The 18,066-nt window shown below is 35.3% G+C and overlaps 1 protein-coding gene across 1 annotated transcript in view; it reads left to right on the top strand.

The window, feature by feature from the left end:
• LOC114355036 (troponin C) overlaps nt 1-15,808 on the top strand; it is a 29,483-nt gene extending 13,675 nt beyond the window's left edge. Inside the window, exons 4-6 of the mRNA XM_028307691.1 lie at nt 4,699-4,815; nt 13,551-13,682; nt 14,902-15,808. Of these exons, the coding sequence (XP_028163492.1) occupies nt 4,699-4,815; nt 13,551-13,682; nt 14,902-14,930 (278 nt within the window). The 3' untranslated portion in view covers nt 14,931-15,808. The remainder of the gene's footprint in view (nt 1-4,698; nt 4,816-13,550; nt 13,683-14,901) is intronic.
• The last annotated feature ends 2,258 nt before the right edge of the window (nt 15,809-18,066 follow it).

Here is an 18,066-nt window from a genome sequence, read left to right as displayed (position 1 = left end):
TGTTGGAATCGATTTTCAATAAATAAAATTGTTCAATATACGTCAGTTTATATTTATAGAATAGTCTGGTCTCTATGTGTGATAATACTATTCTTGTATCTTGTGTCAAAGCGTTCATTTATTTTAAGGGTAATTCCCCAATTTTCACACACATGGAAGGTTTTCATTTTTTTTACTAAAAATAGAGATTTATTTTTAGGTCGCTAGCTCACTTATGAGGATAAAGATAAGTATTCAACCTCGCGCTGATTCAGCCTTTAATTTTATTGTCCAAGAAGGGTCGAAACGGACTCATTATAACCTCACCGACCCGGGAGAATTTCTCTACGAAGCAGGAAATCTAGGTCATTATCTACCTGACCCTAAACGAATAAAAGATTATCACCAATTTTGGAAGGTGTTACAGAAGTTAGAAGCGAATGAAAAGAAAACTTGTTACTAGCGTCAATCGTTTGGTGTTATTTTGTTATAACGGGTTTTATTTGGTAAATAAATTAAAAAATAATAGCTAATTAATGTATCCTAGAAAATATGGAATTCCAATGCAGTTTTTTAAAGGTCTAAAACAATGAAGTAATAAGTAGAACATTACTGCGTTCTAAAAACGGTACAACGCCCTCTATTAGTCGCAGTCACTACTAAACTTACACTCTATGTATAGAAAATGTAGTTTTGTTCTAAAACTAAGAAGTCTTTAACGTGGATAATAAAGTCATGACTACCTCAAAAAATGGAATCTGTTTTTTTTTTGTACACAACTCCTTTGAAAATCTACATTGACAGCTATTATGGGCTCTAATTCTACTGGGAACAGAAATTATAAGCAAACTATTATGAGTACAACCGCTTATACGTGTATGCTAATGTACCTACAATCGTATTTATCTATGTATCATACATAATACATGAAATGTATTATACTCGTATTAAGTGCTGGCGCCAAAAACATTTCGCATTCCAAACAATATTTAATGCAATTCATTTTAGTAACACTGGCCAGTAAACACTTTGTTTGTTCACAAGTAAACCATTTGACACGGTTGTGTTTTGAAATCGTTCTAAAATAACACTGATTCACATAATGGGTGGAAATGTGAATTCGTAATAAAACAATAGTAATCTAAAAATCATATTAATGTTAAAAGTTCTTCTATTTAAGAGGAAAGTCCATCTATTTAAAAAGAGTTGCTCCTAGTTTTAACTTTTTTACTTGTGGTCACCTGCATTTTAGTTTGATTTTTGATTATGTAATAATTAAGGTTAAACCAACTGTTATTCAGTAAAAAATTGGTAGGTAAAGTGCGAGTGCAATGGGAGTATAATAATCACTGAATTTAATCGAGCGTCAACTGATATGAAAACCTGATTTATTTATCTACTCAAATTTTATCGAAATCGAACTAAAATTAAAATTTTATTGTTTATAGCCGAGACATTAACGTTTTATATCTTCGTATCTAATCAAGTCTAGAGAAAGCTGTAACTAAGTTTGGGTACTAGATTTTGATATCATATTTAGGACGATTTTACAACCGAAGTCAATCGTGATAAACCAAACTTGAGTCTAGTTACTAGACGCTACCAACCCTACTCGATCGAAGGAAAGTCGGTAGAGATGTACCTACCCTGTTTTTAGGGACTGACATTCAGATTATAATTTTTAATCTAGTAGTATCCTAAATTCTAAAGACCGCCAAGATTTAATCATAATCATAATCATTTAGTTATTGCTTCATAAGTGTACAAAGGTGGTGATCTTAAACTTAGTCTCAACTTATGACCCTGTAAGTATACAATAAGTAATTTTTATGATAATATTTTGTCCTGAAATGAAAAAAAAATACATTTTTCATAAATGATATTAAAATCATAAAAAATACAGTTGATACACTGCATGATCTCAAAGTAAGCCGTGTTTTTAAATTAAAATATCCACGAGCATAAATTACACTCTCATACCATCCACTTAATCCTTTACCCGTGCTACTTATAATATAACTCAATATCACCCATGATGTCGCTTAATGTAAATAGAACATGAACCCTTGATATAATAATGGTTCAACTCGACTGAAAATGGCGCTATATTTCCTAAATCAATCAAAAGTCAGCCCCACATTTTTATTCCAAATCACAATCCTCGTCCGTCAGTACCAGAAGATTCCAAAAGTTCACACATCCCTACTGTCCCACAACTTTTGAACTGTTCAAACTGTGGCAAAAACTCGTGGGTCGATTCCGTGATTAGATTTTTGTTTCCACACGTCAGGACTTCGGGGTTTCGCCATTGCTATACTTTAGGGATATTTTGTTCATATTTAAAAGTTTTTCTCTTATTAGAGTTGGATTTTTGAGTTGGTCGTTAGTTTTTTTAGTGCAAATTTTGTGTTTGGTACTTTAGGTATATTTTTTACTTTATGAAATTAACATTTGGCATCATTATTATCTTTTTTTTAGTGTTCACACAAAGCACCAAAAAGGTCTAAAAATACATTTTATTAGAAGTTATTAGACTTCTTTTTAGGTTTGTTGGCAATAATGAAAATACAACACTATTTTAAACATAATAAAATATTGTGAACGGAATTAATTTATAATAATTGAAATACAGTTGATTTCAGTGTAGTAATTGCTGAATTTTAATGAATCACCAAGTTTAATTTCATTTTGGACGGCTAAAGTTGGCGTTAAATAATATTTGTGTATTAATAATTTAAATGTAGTTTCAACATACAGAGAGTCAGAGAGTATTGACCTATATTCAGGTCATTTTATTTCTGTTATAATTAACAAATAATAACAAGCTATTTATGCCAATGTACGTACAAAGCATGTACAATATTAAAATCTATTGAAATATTTGAGGTTTGCTATGTTACAATTAACTAACTATAATTTGTACAAGCATTCTAACTTCATAATTAGGCATTAACTGTTAATCCAGTTTCCTGAATCTACAAAACAGCTTTAGTAACCGCCAACTTCATAAAACATTCAATTTTTTTTTTTATGCTAGCCAAGGCAGGTATTTGACCGCAATCGCAATTCAGTTCCCCTAGCGCAGTAAAATCATCAACACCACTCGTGATTATAACTGTGTGCTTACGATGAGTTTACGTTAAGTCTGCTCGCGAGTACGTCAAAAAACTCTATGAAGATTTTATTTCTTGAAAGTAGCCGGTAGGGGCGCTGCACAATATGTCATACATTTACGCAGAGGTCCCGGGTTCGATTCCCAGTGAGGGCAGATTTTTCTGTTCGGTTTTGGTTGGTGGTAGGGCTTGTTCTAAGTCCGCCTGGCTACCACCATCTTACCTAAGTCTGTCGCCATTACAACAATGTTAACAGTATTGTTGTGTTCCGGCAGTTAGAGGTAAGATAGCCAGTTGCTCCGTGGTTGAGGATTCCGGGTGAAGCTCGCTTCCACCTTCGGCCTGATCATCACTTACCATCAGGTGAGATACTGGCCAAGAGCTTCCTCGTTATGGATTTAAAAGAATGACTTTTTTACGCAGTCGCTGCGACCACGCCTAACGTAAACTCATGGTAAGCACACTGGTAACTATCACTAAGCGAGGCTCGTAATGTCACCACATCCGACTCTTATCTCTAGCGACAAGCGTAATGGCTGGAGATAAGTCCGTTACACTAATAAGCGACACAGCCAGAATATATGAGCCAGCTGCAGCAATTATGCTGGTCGCATGAGGCTGTGCTAAAAATTTTACATTTTAATTCTCACAAAAATTACGTTGTGAATATGATGTGTGCCTGTTTCATATAAAAAACTCCATCTTTTTCTTTCGTTAGCTGATTTAAATAAAAGAATCTGCATTAAGTATAGCACCGAACATTAAGAAGGATGGCACATCAGCTGAAATTACAGTCTTTCAGTAATATCAATACATCGTGGATGCGATAAACGGCCAAAGTTTGAAACCTGAGCTCGAAACTTAAATTGGAAAAATCCAGTGGTTGACTTCAACGAGTTTCTAAAACTATTTTTTTACAAAATATGACCTGCCTGTTCTATATTTGCTGTAAACTTGCAGAAACTCTTAATGCTAGCAGTTGAGTTAACAGCCCCAGTTAACTGGTGCGGTTAGTTAAGAGCACAGTTTATGCTTAGTTTTGAGTGCTGTAACACTTGACTCACTAAAAGATTAGTTTTAGTAAATTTTCAGTTGTCATAACTGTCTCTCACATTTAAATATTTCTGTGTTATAATAATATAGTTGATGTTGTTTACTTTTTAGTAGACTTTGTAACGTTACGTCAAAAAAAGACTCGCTTACTCCCAAAAGATCAGTCATGCGGTTAATGGTTTGAGGTAATCAATTAAATGTAGTTAGACTATTGTACCAAACAAAACTGACATTTTAAAGAAATACAAAATTGAAAGAAAATTCAGGCAATTATTTTTAAGAAATAAAAAAATATCGGGTTAAGGTTGTCCTTATGACTAGGCGCAGACCACCGATTTTTAGTTGGCCGATAGTTGTGCCCGATTTTAAATTGTATGAAGAATCGGCCAAATCAAATCGGGGTAATGTGCACTTCCATCATGCCCATACTGATCAACTGCCTGAATTAACTATCGGCCGACGAAAAATCGATGGTCTGCGCCCAGACTAAACTAACATCTTTCAAACTTTTTTGAGAAAGTAAATACCTACATATGTTTTTGTTTACTTTCAGGCAGTGGCAAGCTGAATTTCGACTCTTTCCTTCGCGTGGCCACCCATTTCCTGGACGAGGATGACGAAGCCTTACAGAAGGAGCTGAAGGAAGCCTTTAGACTCTACGATAAAGAAGGTCAGTGATAGAAACTATTCCTTAATAACAGCTTCCTCTTTACTTTATACTTTTAATGTTAAATAGCGCCTACAATCATAAATATAAGATGTCACGATGTCAGCTCCGTAAGTTGTCTGTGAGCCAGATAAAAACATATTGAGTAATGGTCACAAGTAAGTACGATGCAACATATTATTCTAAACATCTAGGGGAAAAAGTAATTATTCGTAATAGAGATAAGTCTATCCCTACAGTCCTACAGTTAAGACTGTTAATAGCTAAGTACTTATTTGTTTTATTTTTATTTTGCCGGAAAGACGTTGTTGCTGGCAGATTGGCCAGCAATCCTTTTTTGATAATATTTATGGTTTTTTACTTTTTTTAATTATTGTTTCTGGATTTTTGAAGTTGCTTTTTTACCGGCTCTTGCGCCGGTCTATTTTTTTGTCTTGAGCAAATACACTGTTTCGGTCCTTTTGTTTTTCCTTTGCTTCTTGCATTAATCACCACCAGCAAGCCTATCCCAGCAACATACAGTCCACTCCATCACCTTTTAACATACGTCATTAGGTTAACTCTCCAGTACCTACAGTGTAGTTTTATTTGTCAGTGTATTTCTCTTTCTAATCCTCCATTTACTTTATCTTGCAATTTCACTGACATACATCAAAAGGAAGCCCTAGCAGACCCTTGGAAGTCCTAATTTATGTCCTGTCCCATAAACTGTCCGAGGGCCACTCAGAATCAGTTCCGCTCACATGAAACGGTTCAACGCAGAGCATAATCGGCGTGAAATGGGATACAGTCGGTTTGGAGAAGCGCTATGATGTATAAATAACATAAGAGATTCTCGCCTTTATTCACAAACATTACAATGAGGTCTCACAGTGCGCGTGCACGCACGTTATGACACACGAACCAATCACCGAGCTTTATTCAACGCTGTGCGCTCGATTTGCTGCTTCACTTAACACCTTTGCTGCGGCAGTAACTTTCTAATACTTTCCATTCCTTCGGTACAAGGTCTGTAAACCTGGTATTAAAACTTACATTGTGGCGGCACAAGGCTTAAAGACCTTGTAATATTTAAAATATATTAATTTTATTTTTGGCTTCATGTTAATAGATATTGTGTTTTTTTCTTTGAATATTAATAATAATGCATTTATTGACATACACCTGAAGGCGTTCGTGAATAACTTGTTTAGTATAAAAATTATAGCTATATTCAAAATACAAGGCTTATGCACCCTGTGCCGCACTGAAGTAGGGAAGTCTGGTGGGTATTCTAGGGATGTGAAATACAAATATCGATAGTTTAAATTAAGTTTTAATAAAAATTTAAAAAAGTAACAAACAAAGATGTTTTAACAATTTAGTCTAAATATTTTACAAATAAGACATACGTGCATAAATACTTAAAAAAGCTATATTTAAAGAAAACATATTAGTTACAACTTCAAATGTTTGTCACGAAAAACATTATTTAAATTAGCAATAAATCGTGTAGCAAATTAAATTATAATCAATTTGCAGTTTTGATTTTGTTTGTTTCTCTTGACGCCATGTCGACATGTGCGTTTCTTACTAATGCGAGGCAACACTGGCTGCACGAAGCTAGCATGGGGTGCGGTACCAGGTGCGCAGAGTACAAGGTGCTTCGACCTGGTTTCGCATTGTGAAGACATTTTATTACTTCCGTGCGGTACCAGGTCTAAAAACCTGGTATTAAGGTAGGTACATTATTGGATTCTATTTTAAGAATACATCATAGATATATATTCATCACTTTCCTACACCGGACCCAATTGAAGTTATGCCTTTCGCACGACAAGGAAGACTATAATTTTCTTAGCCGCACGGTAAGCGAGACGTACACAAGGTCTATAGACCTGGTTTCGCACTCAACGTGTTAAGCAAGCAACGTTTGTGAATATAAGACAAACTTTTTATATTAAAAACAAAATCCCGAAAAAGATCTACATAAAACTTCTAAATTTTAATCTATAGCTGCTTCACTGAGGATCCAAGTCCTCAGTGTACCTACCATGAGTTTACGTTAGGTGTGCTCGCTAGCGATTACGTCAAAAATCTCTATGAAGATTTTGTTTCATGAAAGTAGCCGCTAGGGGCGCTGCACAATATGTCATACTAATTAATGTCATTTTTTTACGCAGTCGCTAGCGAGCACACCTATAAACGTAAACTCATGGTAAGCACAGAGTTCCATTCCAAATTTGAATTCGAACCGATGCCCCTCAGTTCCGCTCACATCAAACGCTCAGAGTGCCTAATCTGTGTGAAATGGAACGCAGTAAGCTTTGACTCCGCAGTTTTGAGGAAGCGATATGATTTGTGGGTATGACATGAAAGATTGCTATACGACTCGTTTTTCCCAAGGGGAAACATCTTTGTTTTTGCGGGAAAATAATATTATTGCCATCATAGTACGTTCGTTTCAGCCAAATCACGTCCACTGCTGGACAAAGGCCTCCCCCAAGGCTTTCCATAAGAACCGGTCCTGCGCTGCCCGCATCCGCATTGTCATCGTAGTACTCGTGAATAACTTGTAAGAAAGATGGTTAACTGGTAAACCATAGTTGGTGAGGGGTGTAAAATTAATTGAATTTATTTAATTTCTCCGTAAAAGCTAAACTTATTTTGATGGCCCTTTCAATATGATGCTGATGTTATACAGAAGAAAATTAGGCTAATTTTATAGAAAAACATCAACGGTTTTATTAAAAATGCTCATGAAAATGTGACTCAAACTCGTGACGGATCAAAATCCACGGGCGAAGCGTGGAAGCTAGTACCTATAAAATATGTTATTTTCAAACACGCGCTGAAAAGTTTTCCGATTTGCATTTTGTGAAGAGCTGGGAGCGTGTTGATAAACGACTGTCACAAACAGGTAGCCAGGAACACACGTGTATGGAAAATATGAGATTTTTTTCATAAAATGTAAAGGACAATAAAATTCATTTCATAAAATAATGTAAAGGCAAACGCCGCTTAGAGCCAGTAACTGGAATGTTGTTTGGTTTTTCCAAAATATGAGACTTACGAGTTTAAAGTCAAAATAAATTATATTTCACCTTAAAACCCCTTTACATTATAATTGATAACGAACCCTTTTAAAAAAGATAAAACGATCCATTTTAATGACCTGAGATTATCCCTCTTAATCATGAAAACATATATTATGAAACAGTGTTCTACTACCGTTCTAGCTAAATCTCTTAGCATGAGTAGGTCCTACTTGTTGACGTCTCTTCATCATCATCATCTCAGCCATAAGACGTCCACTGCTGAACATAGGCCTCCTCCAATTCGTTCTATGTTGCCCGGTTGGTAGCGGTCTGCGTCCAGCGCCTTCCTGCTACAACCTTTATGATGTCGTCAGTCCACCTTGTGGGTGGACGTCCCACGCTGCGTTTTCCGGTACGCAGCCTCTACTCCAGAACCTTGCTGCCCCATCGGCCGTCAGTTCCGCGTACTATGTGCCCTGTCCATTGCCACTTCAGCTTGCTAATCCGTCGGGCTATGTCAGCGACTTTAGTTCGTTTACGGATCTCCTCATTTCTGATTCGATCTCGTAACGTGTCTCTTAAAAAAACAAAATTAATGACTACTGAAAGCAACTAAACTGCCAATTTAAAGTGTATGTGCAACGAGTATACAAAGTTACGTAACGCCCTTGTACTCACTGATACCAGCTAAATTGGCCGACGGACATGAAAGCAGTTGCTGTTTGTCAACAAACAAACCGACGCCCGGGGGATTTGTTTGGCAAATTTTAGACTGGCCATAGTAAGCTAACGAAAAGTAGAGCCTAAATTATCCACTTAACCTTGGATTGGTGGGCTTAAAACTAGCTTTTTGGCCAGGGTGTGCTATCCTGTCATAAAAGGACTACCGTACTCGTACTACCGTAGTAAGGACCATAGCATGATAATGTAATTTTATTCGTGTATTGACGTAATTTTACCAAACAAAATATTTCCTTATTGTGCTCTCATCTCAAAAATTGTAAAGCTATGAAAAGCATCGCCTTCTAATCTATACTTATAATAAATCTGTAGAGAGGTCAATTCTGTACATGAAATATATTTTCAAAATAACTATCAGGGGTTGATTAGTGATCGATACTGATGCCAAAAATGCAATCAGTAAAATTTTTGTCTGTCTGTCTGTCTGTCTGTCTGTCTGTCTGTCTGTATGTTCCTTATAGAAACAAAAACTACTCGACGGATTTTAACGAAACTTGGTACAATTATTCTTCATACTCCTGGGCGGGTTATAGGATACTTAGGAATTCCCACGGGAACGGGAATTAGCGGGAAAACACTTTTGTATGAAAAATCTAAACCGCTTAAGTTAGACGCTTGAAATTCGGCATGGAGGTACCTTAGTAAACTTAAAGCTTAGTTACAACAGGATATTGGAAAATTCCCACGGGAACGGGAGTTAGTGGGAAAAAACATTTGTATGAAAAAATCTAAACCGCGTAAGATAGACTCTTGAAATTTGGCATGCAGGTACCTTAGTAAACTTAAAGCTTAGTTACAACAGGATATTGCAAAATTCCCACGGGAACGGGAGTTAGCGAGAAAAAACATTTGTATGAAAAAATCTGAACCGCGTAAGATAGATGAACCCCCTTCATCTATCTTACGCGGTTCAGATTTTTAGTAAAACGAGATCCACGCGTACGAAGTCGCGGGCGGACGCTAGTTAAAAATATTTGAGTATGACAATGAATTTAACTTCACAGCACTTGCCAAATGTTGGTCTCGAAGCGTTGGTAGGGTAAAAAGATTATGAGACATGTAGAGGCTTTTGAAGAGCAAAATATTTAAGGATTTGTAAGTACTATTTAAATAGTCTATACAAATAATGAAAGGACATTGTCAGAAACGGCCTCAGATTCCTGGGCACAGCAGTAAAGTATCAAAATTGATCTCTTACTTTTTGAATACATAAATATTAATTAGATTGTAATGGACACTTGAGGATTAGAAAATGAAATAATAAAAGTCTTTTATATGTATTCCATAATACTATGACGACATCCGGACATTTTAGGGCGTGGCCTGCTCCATATCCTATGAAGTTCCATAATTTGTGTCGATAAAATCTATGTAAAATCGGCACAAGGCAATGCCGTACTTCATTGTTAGAAATCCACGTAATAGTGATGTTGATTGCGGTCATCATAGACAATAAGATACCGATCTTGTAAATAAAATAAATCGTCCAAATTGCTACAGTATGACTAGATTTTAATTAAAAGTTAAAAATATATTGCACGATACTACAAGAAGCTATCTAATGTGTCCAACTGGTCTAAAAGGTCATGAATAAAATAAAAAGAATTGTGATCATAATACTGATATTGACAATGACATAAATATGGGATCATCTTTAATATATCTGTAACAGTTTCAAAATCCGATGAAAAATCCAATGCCGCTTAAAGTGAGAGAAATGTCTAATTATTTCAAAAAATATAGAGCGTTAATAACAAAAGGATTGGATACTATCTGCTTTACAGAAGTGCCACCAGCAAAAAATTATCAAATCATTTAGATTACGTTTTTATGTGATTACTTCTTTTGTTTTTTTAGGAATGCCGCCAAAAACCAATGCCGAAAGGCAAAAAGCTTACAGAGAACGACTCAAAATGGATAAACATGATGGAACAAAAATAATTTTATTAAAATAGTATGAATGATTACTCCCTTATTTTATTTCTAACCCTTTAATATTACCCCGTATTTGGGTGCATACTTACAAATATTTCGAATTGAATAAATGAAGAGCATTTACAATATTTCGCCAATGTATAACAAGCCTTATGGCCTTACTATTTCGTTACTACTGTTTCGTTACGTACATTTTTTTTGAGAAATACTCTCATGCTAGAGGTACTGAGATACTATACCTATACACAAGATAAGCGATATTTGTTAAGCTATTTCCCCACTTAGTAAGCAAGTCTACTGGCCCAAACTATAGTAACTAAACACGCTTTGTATTTCGATCGTGCTGATAGCACTCAGCAACACGGGTGTACAGCAACATGCTAGCTAAATCGTTTTAAAACCAACATGTCAGTTTATATGTCCGATACATTTTTAACCAGATCGTTTTAGTGATTTTTTGCGTTATAAGTTTTCATGTTGAAAACATGCTAAATAATGTGTATGTATGCTTGTATGACCTATTAATAGTTAAGCCAGCTGTTTGGTAGGTAAAATAACTACAGTCCCTACTCATAACGTTTCTTTTTTTTTTAAACTGATAAACTATTCCTGTAGATTTAATTGAACGCGCATCCGTTACTGAACATTTTTACTCAAATAAATTTTGCCTGAAAGAATACTCATGTCATTTGTTTTCACGCAAAGCTAGCAAGCAACTTGGTATAACGCTGTTTAAAAATAAATAAAATTTCAATGCAGTTGATTCTCTCTCATTAAATAACAATAAATATTGGGCCGCATGAAAACATAAGTAGTTTGATTAAACATTGAAACATAAATGGGCATCGTAAATCATGAGCGAGTGAATTGAATTGCTATTTAAAATGATATAAATTGTTAACGGGATGACTTTTGCATGAAATGTAATTAAAATGTTGAACTATAGGAATTGTAAATATTTTCTTTTTGAGAGAAAAATTGATAGAGCTTTAATTAAAAAAAAAAATATTTTTAAAATGCTGCCTAAGTCGTTCATCAATTCCATAATATTGATGATTGATGATCTTATTCTAAAGAAATATCTTGTAAAAGCATATTAAGTGGTATGAGACCACGGTACCTAACAATATTTCTTTTGTGTCTCGATTCGTTGAAAAACTACAATAATATTTATAGTGTTGTCACATTTATTCTTATTTGCTAATGACTAACTATTTGGAAGATCTAGATTTTTGCAAAGTTTTTGTTTAGTAACAAACTGTTTAATTATTTTCTTATAACTTTGAAAAAGTTGTTGAGATAGTTGCTGGTAGGACTTTGTTTGTATATCACTTCGTAGTTTTAAATCAATGTTGCCACACTACTGCCTACTGTAAACCGTTATTGTAATGCTGTTTCAATTTACGAGTACGAAAAAACAATGAATTTTGGCGATAATTGCTCGCATCGATTCGTTGGACGCTCTCCAAACGATGCCCGACTATTGATATGGGCGCGATTAAGGCTATAAAATGCTTGGCAAAATAACGATATGATGCTGTATATACAATGTATCTATAGAGCAAACAAATCGATTTGACAAAGACCATACTTGAACTGTATATTTCACGAAACTATTTTGTCTCTTATCGATGTTCAATTGTTTTGTAGAGCACTGCGAGCTATCTTTTGTTTACAAAATTATTCAAAAATTACTGAATGAATACCCAAGTATACATTTACTTAATAGAGGATTAAATAAAAGAGTTATAATTTAAGGTGTAACAGGTCACTGAATTCTGTTCTGATATAGTAGTAGGGTAAACCGACAGTCATTGGACGCTGCCAGTCATTGGACAAAACAACCCTTGAATTTTCTTAAAATGAATATTCCTTCAAATACAATGAATATTCCTTCAAAAAAACGCCCTTTTATCTCCATCAGTCGGAATTTCTCAGTTGTTGTAATATAAATGCTATTTTTAATTCAGTAAATAACTGTCCAATAACTTTCCTAAGTGTCCAATGACTGGCAGTTTACTTATAAATTGTCACAGTTCAAGCGATTTAGGAAGAAGAATATTTTGTGTCGCTCGTAACATAAAGTTACAGTAAAAACTAACGAAAGACGTATCTTTATTTTAAATTTTTAGTCGCTAAAGCGATTCAATTTGTCATTACGGTTTTGATTTGTTCTTTCAACCTACTCCTTCAGCTTCTATGGAACTTTTTGGTCAGTAGGGCAGCTATTTTTTTTTTTAATTTATTATCATTTTACAAAGGAAGTTTCATAAATATTAATACACTTATCTACTTACTACATTAACTGAAGTAGCCGTCTAACGCCCGTATTCAAACATTACTATGTGGTCTCGCAGTGCGCGTGGACGCACATGGTGACACACGAACCAATCACAGAGCTCTATTCAAGGCTGTGCGTTCGATTTGCTGCTTCACATAAGCAAGCATCGTTTGTGAATACGGGCGTAAGAAACTGTGGCCAATCCAGCGAAGCTTTCTAAGCAACTATTTGCCGTAGATTATTTGCGGGGTTCTCACCTGCTGTTTGTGGAGCTACTGGTCTAGTGGGTCCGTAAACAAGGATTATACTAAATAAATAGTTTTGACCTTGCTTTCTCCTTGGGATTGAGGGGTTGGAATCGTTTTGCTGTTGCTTGGTGTTGAGGATTTTTGAATGAAAGGGAAATTTTAATGAAATAAAGTTGGGTTTGTCGTGAAATAATCGTAATGTATTGTTATTTTATTCATGCGTTTGAAAGCTTATTGCCGTGTAAGAAGTATAAGCAATCAAGACAATTAATTCGATTATAACTAACTACAGTTATCAGGTTATCGTCTACTAAGTTACTCGTATATCGATTAAAATTAGATTACTAATCCTCTATACGACTGTCAAAATGTTAAAACGAAACACAAACACAATGCTCATTTCGATCTCCTCACTTCATGTTAACACTCTGCAGGAGAGTAATTCTACATGATAAAAGAGTATGTGAAAGCAGTATGCTCCTAAAAAGTTATGTAAATAAAAACATTTATTCACAGGAAACGGCTACATACCCACATCCAGCCTGCGCGAGATCCTCGCGGCACTGGATGACCAGCTGACTCCAGACCAGCTCAACGAAATGATTGCTGAGATCGATACTGACGACTCTGGGACCGTGGACTTTGATGGTAAGTGTAAGTACCCGCCTCTGTGGTCTAGTGGCAAGACCATCTGCTTCAGACACAGAGGTCCCGGGTTCGATTCCCAGTGGGGGCAGATTTTTCTGTTCGGTTTGGTTGGTGGTAGGGCTTGTTCTAAGTCCGCCTGGCTAGCTACCATCATCTTATCTAAGTCTGTCGCTATAACAACAATGTTAACAGCGTTGTTGTGTTCCAGCAGTTAGAGGTAAGATAGCCAGTTCCTCTGTGGTTGAAGATTCCGGGTGAAGCTCGCTTCCACCTTCGGCCTGATCGTCACTTACGATCAGGTGAGATACAGGCCAAAAGCTTCCTCGTTGTGGATTAAAAAAAAAGTACCTTGGAACCGCTGGTAAGCCCAGTGGCTAAATAGCGTAGAGGCAGCGGACTAAACTCTGCTATACTCGTGCTGGGAGTACTAGGTTTCTGACTCCAGCCAGACCAGCTCAACGAAATGATCGCCGAGATACTGACGACTCTGGAACTGTGGAATTTGATGGTATGTACCGTGGACTTATCCAGTAAGGGCAGTGGCTAAATATCTTAAAGGTGACGGAGTGATTCCAACTGCTCGACTCTGTCAGGTCTTCGCAGCGATGATCAGCTGACTCCGGACCAGCTCCACGAGATGATCGCTGAGATCGATACTGACGACTTTGGGTCTGTCGAATTTGATGGTACATACCTTGGACTTGGTGAGAAAATAGGTTCAGTGGCATATAGCCAATGGATTCAATCTTATTGTGAAACCACTACATCATTAGTGCTGGAACTACTAGATGACTTGAGACCAGTTCGACAAGATATCCTCAGAGATTGATACTAACTAATCTGGGTCTATAAATTCTAGACTTTAATGGTAGTTTCAGAGTGAGTGAGAAAGCCTAGTTGTTTTGCTTACAGCCTTAATTATAACTCTTTCCAGTCCAGTCTAGACTTTACTACATCATCGTAGCTAAAATAACCACCTGACACTGTAGCTCATTCAGTCCATTATCTGATTAAAGCACAAGACAAATTGAGTCCATTTCTGATTGATTACAGAAGAAAACTGTCACTGTCTCTTTAAAAATGAATGATTAGAATTCCAATCAAAATAATCAAGACCCTAATCCATAAAATACTGTTTCTGAAATTAAAATCTGTAATAATGATTCCAGTTTCCCCAGAATTTAGCTCGGGAAATAATAAATGAACCTTCTCGTTCCAGAGTTCATGGAGATGATGACTGGCGATTAACTGGAGCGATGGCGCCCTCACCGTCTAATTTACACATCCATCGCAATCGCTTTCAAATGGATAGCGATTATAATGGCAATAGCGACTTTTAAATGGTGCCGAAGCTTAATCTTGCACATTACATCTGTTTTTGATAGAATATTATCCTTAACTTTGTAACTACATATTTACAAAATGTGTGTGAATTCGGCATGCTTCATAATAGGCTAGTTCCCAAAAAAAAAAACTTTTAGGCTTTTTTTAAGGGTTTTTTGGACTTATAATTTTTTATTTTTTTATAACAAGCAATACGAATTTTATGATGCGTTGAAGTTTGAAAAAATGAAAAAATTAAGACCACGGTATAATAGTTTTTGTATTATTCTTCATTCACTAAATTGACATAAAAAAGGAATAAATTGAACGATGCAACTAATAAAGATATATCATTCAAAATAAATTGCTTTCAAAATAAAATCGCTATCAAAGACATCAGTAATGCCATTTAATTTCAAAGCGATTGCAATTGCGATGAATGATGTATTTACGCAATAACCCCGATCGTTGGTGATAAATAACACCTAAACGCAAAGATACTCTAGTCACTATAATAAACAGATATTTTTATTTTATGCCGCATATTTTTGTTTCGCTACCTTCGTGATGGAAGACGTTTTTTATTGGTGTGACAGATTATTAGTCATTGTTCGCTTTTCTTGCGGAAAATTAGGGTAACATTTTGGCTTTTCCTTAAGTACTAGTTTCTTAGGGAAAAATGATAATATTAAATTAATGATATCTTAAATGTTCTAGACTAGTTTGCATTCTTGGTTGACAAGTTAAGCTCTCTTAACTGAAAACGCCTAGTTTAACTATTGATACCGAGTATGTGGAAACTTAGAATACCTATAGCATAACAAGTCTATGAATTACTTCTTATTTGTTTATTGACCACGCGTAAGTATAAACTATTTAGAACATATTATACGTTATATAAACATAAAGTTTCTTACATCGTTTTGTATCAGCAAAACAGGAAAAATACTCAAAAAATAAACCTAACTTAGAGAAACTTGCGAAAGTCCAACCACTCGTACAAGCACGACAAAACTAGAGCTTAATTAACACAGGAAAGCTTCAAACGCGTCAAAGCGCCGTCCTGGAGCTTTGTGGTGTTTTCGCAGAGGACACTTCAGACCATGGCTGGAGGCAAATGTGCTTCTACTTTGTGTGTCTAAAGAAATGATGTTTACGTACACCATTTTGTAAGCTGCGGTAAGCTACAGAAATGTTACTGTGGTAGGTACATTGTTGAGATTAATTTTTGTCTGCGGGGTTGTGGGGAGAAAATTATACATNTATTAATATAGATTCTATTATTTGACAGAAGCTTTTGCGCTTGAGTTATGCGAAACTAACTTTATCTGTCAGTACTTTTACTACTAACTTACTAACTACTTTAACTTTAACTGGTAACTTTTGCTTCATTAACCTTTATTTTATTTTATTTTTACGTTTAAAATTCAAAGAAACAACTCCGAGCAATGATCATTCAATAAATAAATAACATGGCACATAGGTAATATTAAATTCTTCGTGTGTTTGAAGAACTACAATCAATAATAATAATACCTCAATTATCCTGAAATAATACACCTCTATGCAACTCTTCGTTCGACAGCAAATCAATCTACCACAAAAGGGCCAATATATTCTTTATAGCCTTAGAATAAAGTTCAAAATGAATTAAAGAAATGACTTGACAGCGTTAGCAATCGAACCTAGACCTACACTTATCACTGATTGCACCACTGAATTAAATATTATTTCATTAGATTGTCATTTTGTGTTCACTTACTGAATTACTGCTATTGACATAAGCAGTACGACTACCTACATTTTTTTAACTATCTTTTGAAGTTTTTGTCGAAGCAGTTTAGTCTAAAATCTAGCGATTTCGTTTAGTAGGTATTCCTTGTGTAAGTACTTCATCACAGTACAGTCAGCGTCAAATATCTCGTTACAAAACATTGTTGCAAATTTTTTGGCTACTTTGGCATAAAATTTTGACTGCTGGATTTAAAAAAAAAATACAGAGATTTGGTTTTGTTACAAAATTCATGTATTCGATACACATGTTTTTTTTTTTTTAATCTTATGTTTTATTTTTTATCAAATTCAGATACTTCTAAATTGAAAGACATGTGTTGTTTCAGCCAAATGACGTCCACTGCTGGACAAAGGCCTCCCCCAAGGTTGAAAGACATGTAACTGAAGTCAAATAATACAGTCATGCATTTACCTTAAAAAATTCATGTATGTACAAATTCTTACACCACATTAAATATTTATTATCACTGTAAGTATTACTTTCTTTGAAAGCTTAAGCGTCATATAAAATTTACAAAGCTATCATCGAAAATTCACTTAACCACATACTTGAGAGAATTTGAATTTACGTATAATGTATCGCAGGCCCCAATAAGATTCTTGAATTTCATGCATTTAAATAGAAAATGAAAACAGTGTAAAGGATCCGCTGAATAAAATTCTAGAGCCGCTTGGGAGAAATGTGAGACTGGAATTCAGTCGTTTGGGTAAATTCACAATTCTGGGGTGATCTGAAAATAACATGTAGTGTTGTGGTGTATAAACATTTGAAATGAACCACACATAAACATGGTGACTTATATTAGGTACATGGCGCAAAGGTATAAAACATGTTCACATTTTTTAGACCCCTACCTGCTTATCTAATTTTAGGAACCAATTCGTGAAAAAAAAATGTGTTAAAATGATTAAGAAAAATGCTGGAAAATTTCGTCTTGTTTAAATTTAAATGTATGGCCGGCCTCGTGAACTTTATTTTAAAAAAAAATCTGCTTATAACGGTTACCTATCTATATCGCTTATAACTCAAGAAGGGCTGAACCGATTTAGCTGAAAATTGACAGGGAGGTAGTTTAGAGCCAGGAGAAGGACATAGGATACTTTTTATCCCGTTATTTATTGCCATTAAGGCGGAACAAAGTTCGCCGGGTCAGCTAGTTTTTTGATATAAAAATATATCGCCTGCATAGTACCACATCAATATTTTCTGTGCCCGAAAAATAAATGCCGCGAATTCTTTGCTAACGTGACACAAGACAAATTGGGC

Source organism: Ostrinia furnacalis, unplaced genomic scaffold, assembly GCF_004193835.3.
Source record: "Ostrinia furnacalis isolate ACB-3 unplaced genomic scaffold, ASM419383v2 OfSCF2311, whole genome shotgun sequence".
Classification (NCBI taxonomy): domain Eukaryota; kingdom Metazoa; phylum Arthropoda; class Insecta; order Lepidoptera; family Crambidae; genus Ostrinia; species Ostrinia furnacalis.
This window is presented reverse-complemented; position numbering and strand designations above follow the sequence as displayed.